Source organism: Mya arenaria, chromosome 12 (genome assembly GCF_026914265.1).
Source record: "Mya arenaria isolate MELC-2E11 chromosome 12, ASM2691426v1".
Taxonomy (NCBI): Eukaryota; Metazoa; Mollusca; class Bivalvia; order Myida; family Myidae; genus Mya; species Mya arenaria.
The window spans coordinates 51,473,633-51,481,807 of record NC_069133.1 but is presented as its reverse complement, the minus strand read 5'-3'; the positions used below and the strand labels follow the sequence as shown (position 1 = coordinate 51,481,807).

The 8,175-nt window shown below is 34.2% G+C and overlaps 1 protein-coding gene across 1 annotated transcript; it reads left to right on the top strand.

Annotated features, from left to right (window-relative positions):
- The first annotated feature begins 3,360 nt into the window (after positions 1–3,360).
- Positions 3,361–6,308, top strand: LOC128211044 (uncharacterized). Its single transcript, XM_052915432.1, has 4 exons — positions 3,361–3,450; positions 4,774–4,976; positions 5,229–5,327; positions 5,811–6,308. The coding sequence occupies exons 2-4, from the start codon at positions 4,911–4,913 to the stop codon at positions 6,132–6,134; spliced, it is 489 nt and encodes a 162-aa protein (XP_052771392.1). The 5' UTR covers positions 3,361–3,450; positions 4,774–4,910; the 3' UTR covers positions 6,135–6,308.
- The last annotated feature ends 1,867 nt before the right edge of the window (positions 6,309–8,175 follow it).

Genomic DNA, 8,175 nt, shown 5'->3' with positions numbered 1-8,175 from the left:
GGTGTTAAGGTTACAGAGATCGTCAAACAAGACCATTCTTTGGTTATTCATCATAAATCATAAATTGTTAATTGAAACTGGTAGGCATAATAATATCCCAAGAGAAGAATGTGTTTGTCCGTTTTGTCTGGATAATATTAACAGTTTGTCTTAGTCTGTGAATGCCATGCTTTCATTATATGTTGTAAATATAATGATATACACACGCAATATTTATTTAATTGGTATTCTAATGGTACGGACTTAGAAGATGTTTAAAGTTTATTAAACACAAATCAATGTGAAGATTTACGAAAACTAGCTTATTATGTATACAATCTCCTTTTGAATATTAATAGTTAAGTTTAAAGGGAAACAATCATGATTTGCTATATACCCTTTGCTTGTATCGATTAATTACCCTGACACAACTCGAGCCTTTCTTGTATGTTATGTATTTTGGGCCTGTGACCTTTAATTACCCAATAAACTGTTGACTTGACTTGACTTGGCATTCTCAGAAAAGAGATGTTCATTAAGATTGCTGGAATGCATTCGAATGCGAGCATGGTTGATGTTGCTGACCATGGAGCCTTAATAATTGTGAGCAGGAACCTCATGAGCATTTTTATTTAACGCAGAGCGAAATGATTGCAGTTGATTTTCTTGTGGATGACGGAAGCGTATTCCACAAAGAAATTGTTATTGATTGCGAGAAGTGTTGCAACTTCAGTGTGAGTTCCGTAGCTGTGAAGAGTTTCTGAGACTATATGACGCAGTTTTGAAGCTGATGAAGGCATTCAAGTAGAACAATAAGTTGGAGTCATAAAATTATGCATGTTGCAGAAGAGACACAGTTTGTGTTTTTACGTCTCATTTTGAGTTGCTCGAAGCATGATTCAGCATATAAATTTTCAAATGATGCGAGCCTAGTGGCTCCAGTTATAATAAGAGCTGCTTCTAATTTGATAGAGTGACGCCTAAATGTTTGTGGTTTTCAACTCCAATTATGATTGCGTTATTTATATGAAATTGTGGATGATTGGTGTGTTGAGTTTACGTTAGATAATCAGAGATTCTGTCTTTGAATGGTTAAAGGTTGGCTTAAGAGGTTGATTTTCTACAAGATCAGAATTCAATGCATTAGCAGCCCCAATAGGATTATCAGCTACAATTAATAGTGTCGTCTCACCAGGAAAATGTTTTATCTTTGATTGTATTTCGTCGACGATATCGTTTATATATATGAGGAATAGCAATGGACCTAAAATGCAACATTTGGGAACTCCCGCCAAGATGGAAATTGTATCGACAAATGTGTCTGAAAGGACAACATATTGTTTTCGCTCTGACAAATAGTTCTCAAACCATGAGAAAAGACGCCCTGTTATACCACTTCTTTGTTACTTAAATAAAAGACCTCAATGCCAGACTCTACCGACAGCTTTCGGATATATCACAGAAACCTGCCCTGATTTTATTCCCTTCTTTTCCTTCATCGGAGGCTTGACAGAAATAATGACTACACTAGTTGGTTGACAGTCGAATCTGTCAGGACAACCAAGATTGAAGAGTCGTTATAACATTCTTTTGAATGAAGAACATAATTATGGATAATGCGTTCAAGGATCTTACTAAGAACGCTCAGCGGGGATATGGGTCTGTTGTTGCTGACGTCTTGAGGGTCGGTCTTACTTTGTAAAAAATGCACAAACATGAGCTAGTTTCCATTGGCGATACACCTTCCCTGCACGCAACGAGTATTTTAATAGATTTGCAAGCGGGTCGACAGTTCTTTTGACACTTTCCTTTAAGACAACACTATTAGTTTGTTCAGGCTCAGAAGCTTTAACCCTTTAAGAATACAAGGACAATCGTCAACTTAAAGTGGAGTCACTTCAATCGAAGAAAGGGTACGTCGGTTGGGGACTATTGTGATGGAATCAATGTGGTGACTTGTACGATCGAGACTGCTTTGTGATTGGAAGAAAGTCCTTAGAATGTTTTCTTTGTCCAGGTTGTCTTCATATAGCTGAATGTTGTGAGTGACAGAATAATGCGTGCTTTGTTCTGTGTAGTGGGACTTTTATATGAGTTTTCAGAAGTCCGTGGATTCGTTTGATGGATTACGCAGTGCTTCTGAAAGTTTGTACAAATGATCTTCGCTGAGCGTATAGGTGTGTTTGTTTGGTTTCGAATGCGTTTGTAGACGGACATGTCTGAAGGGATGTTTTTATATTTTGCTAGTTGCTAAGCTCCCTACTTTCTGAGAATCGATTTACGAATTTCATTGTGGAACCAAGCAGGATCTGATGGTTACAGTTTTGTAAGGTATTCATTGTTGAAACAACGACATAAGTTAGCTTGTAAAGTTAGACCTTTACACATCTATACTAGAAACAGTAAAGAATTGCAGTTAAAATCTGCAATAAGAGCACGCAGGCGTTCATAATTACTTTCTGAGTACTTCCAAATTAACCACTTAAAAGCAGGATCTTTTTCGTATTCAAGAAAACAGTAAATGTGACAATGGTAGCGACACAACTGATCTAAGCAAAGGCTTGCCTACTCCAAAGAAGGGAAATATTTCAGGAGCTTATACCAAAATTACATTAATATGTAATTGAGAATGTTCTGTGAAGTGAGTGGCAACTTCAATTATTTGTGACAAACCAAATTGTGTACAAATATTTTCCATCTTGTATTTTGAGAGATGCTTGAAACAATCAAGATCACCAGTAACGACAAATAATAAAGAACAATCCTAGTTATTAATTGTTAAATAATAGTTCGTCCCCAAGGAGGCTAATATCTAAACAAGATAATACAGTTTTCGGTAAGACAGACAAGTAAGTACCTTATTTTTCAATTTTCGATCCCGTGATTCTGACAGGCTAAAAGTTATTAATAACACAGAGATTAATGAAAAATCCTTTCGGTCACACGACTATTATGAAAGTCGACTTGTGCCAGTTGAATATTTGATCTTCATAATTCCAAACACGAGGAGTTATTTATCCATTGTTTTTATTTTGACCAGATATGATAAATTTAAAAACTATTTTTGTTTTATTGCATTTTTAAAAAATACAATTATTTAAACTTAAAGAAAACCCAACGTCGCTGAACTAGCAATGTGACAACATGTAAATAATTATCCAATTAGATTTCAAGAGTTGTAAGGTTAATTTCCATATTTAGTCAAGTTACATGGTTCCTTTGTTTTACAGTGAAATCAGTGACAGTTCACTTCTGATTGACGCGGCGATATGAATGCAGTCATAATTGTAAAACAATGGAAATAATGAGATGTTTGCCTGCTAGAGAAGGACACTCATTTTTGAAACGCCTTCAGTTAACGTAAATTCCGTTCTTGCATACGAAAGTTTAAGGGTTCCTATGCTGAATAATTAAATTTGTATTTGTGATATGAAATAGGGATTTAGAGAATCGCAGAAAAACCTAAAATTGGTGAGTACTTTTTAGTGTTCCTGGCTATATAAAACAGTAAAATGAATACCTAACATATTAACTTTGAAAAGTCTTAATAGTAAAAGCAACGATATGGCCGCTTTCATCAGCTTTCTGATAGTCGCATTTATTTGTCTGCATTCGGGTATGTGTTTGTATTTTGTTCGTAGCACTTCGCATTAAGATCAGATATATACAAATGGTAAAACAACATAGTAACTTTTCAGCACCCACGGGCAAATGTCTAATTGGGAATTAAATAGACACCTTAATAATCGGCTGACTGTTTAGTGTTATCTGCAATTCATAAATAATAAATAAATAAGTATAGAAAAAAGAAAGATATAAAAGAAAGAAAACTCAATATAAACATGTATATAAAACTGACAGAAAAATAATTAAAATAACCAAAACCATTCATAATGAAAAAAGCTTTAAAAAGTAAACGAATGTTGATATTATAAGTATATCACATGGTTGCCATCATGAAAATATTCTTTATTAAAGAAATATCAATTAAAGTTTTGTGATAAAGACATTGACACGATACTTACTTACTGAACTTTCATTTATACTGCCAGGAACTAGGCAATATCATTTAGACATTTTGTCTCATACCTCAGTATAGTTCTTAATGTAAAGGAAATTATTTTTCCTTTATTGCTTTTCTTTCAAAATTAACTTAATGTTTAATTATTAATCAGACACAGTTATACAGTAATTTGCTGATATATGTCAGAGAATTCCCTATTTTGCATTAGTGCTTTATTTTTTCATAATGCATTTATGATTAACACAAACACTCAGTCAGGAAGCAGTCGTTGACCATTGTCAATACGCAATGTTGTATCAGTGACCCGGGCCATGCACCGTATCGTACACACTGTTCATATTATACTTTTTAATTGTTTAAAATATATTTTTATATACTAGGAATAGCTGTTGAACGCATTGTCTATATATCTGCCTTTTATCTGCAGTACGACCGTCGTGCACGATATTTGTGAAACATTTTGTCTTCATGAATACAAATTAAGACGGTATTTTGTGTCAATATATTGATTTCAGGTTTAAAACTTTATCGTATTTCCGATGCATTTTGGAGTTAAAAGTGGTTAGAATAAGTTTGTAATCCGTCGAAGCCACTGAGATTGTAATAGTTTAACAATTTCTTAATATTTATTATATTGGCGTTTAGAACGGTTGGATTTTTTTGCAATACGTCTCTGTCTAAAAGTCCAAATGGCTGTTGTACTGTTTTACAGTTTCTGATTTACGATATTATTTAAATATTTTCACTTCATCGAACATTCTACCTTATAGTGCTGACAGCTCCACTGACCGGAGGTGACGTCACGATACCGATTCGGTCCAGGAGGCACGTGGCACTACTTCCGCCAAACCACAATGTGTGCCCTTCACCATCAAGCGAACGCGTCAGAATTGGACAAGCGGTGTCCATGGAAACCATTTTTGACAAGACCATGGAATTCAAGCAGAAATTGGGAATCGAAATAAATCAGTTTGTGAGTGAACTCTTTGCCTTATTTGCCATACAATAATGTAGATATTATCATCGTGAATTTTAAGTTGACATGTTTGATTCATATTTATTGTAATATTTTATTAATCAACCGCATGCATTGATTTCATCTAACGGATTGTGACAGTAACTTGACACTAATTCCGTTCGATCATTTACATTATTATGCTGATCTTAACATTTCACCATGGCGACCACGTAAAAAAGAGAGTACTTATATTCCGTAACATTTCAGAAAAGAGAGCATATAAGTTGTGGAGCAACAATAACATATCTAGATTCGCTAACATTGGAACACTTTGTCAACATACAACAACCATCCTTGAATGCTGAGGTATGTGTCAAAATAGTATCTCAAATTTTATTACCATATATAAGTCGTATTAAACATTTATGGGCGGAAATATTACCTTACTCGAGCATTCCGAACCAAAGGTCATATTTCGAAATGTATGACTCGATATGTGATTGACGTTTGAATTTCTTTAAAGTAATTTGATATAAGTTAGCTTTTTTGCAGCGGATAAAATCTCATATAGAGAAAAAGAGCCGACAATAAAAACTTTTTTCTAGAAGTTGAATAACTGAAACACGTAATTGGTGTGTAGAATTTATGGTGGTTTATTTCTGCCCTCTGCTTATTGCATGCGGCTTGCATGAGAGCGGGAACAAAACTGAATGTAAGTGTCGTGTTGACGCCTGATATATGCCTCACATACACGCAAACCAGCAATTTGGCAGCAATCATTCACCATAGAAATAATGTATTGGTTTAATGTTTACAAAAGTACTTAAATGAAGTTTTATAATATTTCAGAACTTAATTTTTGGAGAGTACATGCGCCTGTCTGTAGTGGAATACCTCACAACAATCCTGACATCCACGCAAGCCCAGGAATGTTGCGTTGCTGTCCCTGACGTACATCACCATCTGAGGCACAGAGTCCTCAGCAAGTGGCGACAGCATGTGAGTGGGGAGGATATAGCGGTCTTGGAGAGGTCGTGTATGATTCGTGCGGACATTGTGGTCAATTTGGGGAGGGACTGTAGTGATATGAGGAATCTTGTGTACGTTTTGCTCCGTCACGTTGAGAGGGAAATCGATGGATCGATTCTTACTCTGGACTTTCTGAGGGGATAAGGTGTGGGCTCACAAAGCGTTCCGGACTTATTTGTTACTAAATAAAGCTATTCATTTACATTTGAAGAAATCGATTTTGATTAGATTGGTAATTCTTTTTTTAGTTTCAAAGATTACCTGACTTACCTGTGAGGTAGCTAAACAGTAAAATCAATTTTACTGTATTTTATCGAACTTTAAATTATGTATAACACATTATATATATACACGTAGGTGCTCCTCAAATGTATTAGTGTTGTGTTTCATTGTATGTTAGAACACAATGATCTGTCTACAATGTATGTATTAACATTAGGTTAAAAACACATTATGTAAGAATGAACATGATCAATATCAAAATTTCAGTTTAATATTATTTTTCTTGTCCTGGAATTGTTATTTTATTAACTGCTTTTCCCACATGTTTTTGTGATGGAATCATCAGGTTTTTAAGATGTTATTTATTTTTAGTGTTGTGAATTACTTTACATAAAGTGCAATTTATTATACATTTTACGCTTGTAACACTTTTGTAATTGTATCTATTACGTTTTAAGCTTGTTTTGTATTTTATTTCTTAAACGTTTTTTTTTCCAAATAAATTATTGATAATATTTCGAATGCTTGCAATTCTTCGTCCTGCTCTCCTCAGAAAGCGTCGTGATTTCTTTTACACCAGACAGGCATTATGGGTGAAAATGCCACTTATAATTTATTTCATTTAATCTACATAAGATAATACATAATTTATGAATTTGATCACAGGTCATGTATACCTGCTTAGTGTATGTGTTGCTTGTTACATTTCTTGAACAAACATTCTCCATCTATAATTATGAAAAATCTCAGTAGAGCACAGTTATATACATAATTTTTACAGAAATAAAATTACAAAATGAAACATGAGCAGCACCTTCCAAGATTTTGCAGCAAATATCAACCAACAACCAGTGAAATCACACCGCTAAATGATCCGATGGCATATAAAAGTTATTTCGTATGGACTTAGCATTAAATCCGTAGTATAGATCCAACACATAGTCAGCAAAATAGCGCCGTAGAGCGTTCGCTAACGATCGTTTGTTTGTTTTAGTAAGATTTATTGGCCTTGCTAAACATTTGTAAATTCTCACTCCTCATATTTATACAAAGTTTCATACGAATATGTCGAATGGTTATAATAAAGTAACAGCCAAGTTTACTTTTTTGTTTGACTTTTTCAAACTAACAAGTGGCATAACATTACCATAATTAAAATCAGAGTTATGTGACTTGCTACACATGTTCATATTGCCACTAGTAACATGTGTACAACGATGTCAAGTTCAAGATTATCAAGACGCATGAATTAAATTTATTTTCTCCTGTGACTTTTGTGAACTGTAGCATGTGTACATGATTCCATGATATTCTTGAATAATAGAGGAGTAATGTCAAAGTTCCAGATTTTGCATGACGTTTTTTTTTTAAACGACCAAGGGTAATAACTGGAAACTTATGAAGGACTGATGTATAATAGGCATTGCTATACATGTATGTATTCGTTATGACAACAAGTGTACTAAGTTGTATTCGAATATCTTAAATGGTTTTTCAGTCATTGTAAAGGTCAAGGTTTTTTCACAACGACTCCGCCGATCTTCAAGAACACAGGCGAGCTAAAACCACATCAGGTATGAATATTTCATCGACAGGCATTTCATAATATCATATCCTAGCAAAACGCCTCGTAAAATTCAATCCAACTGACAATAATCTGCGTTACGTGCGGTCATTAACATACCAGCGTGGCACAGAAAACGTCAAAGTAATCAGAAAGAGGCGTTTAAAATGTGTTCATACGACAAATTAACAGCTAGATATATTCCGACTTTTGCAGGATATGAAATGTGTATTTTCTATTTCTGAACACTTATTTCTGGCTTTGCTTTTTACAGTTTTCCCTAAAGATCCAATTAACTTAAATTTTGTTATAGAAATGAGCTTTGATGTACATTATTTTGGAAAAGAGTTCTATTAAGTAAGATAATAAATTAAGATGAAACACCTTTGGCCTTAGACT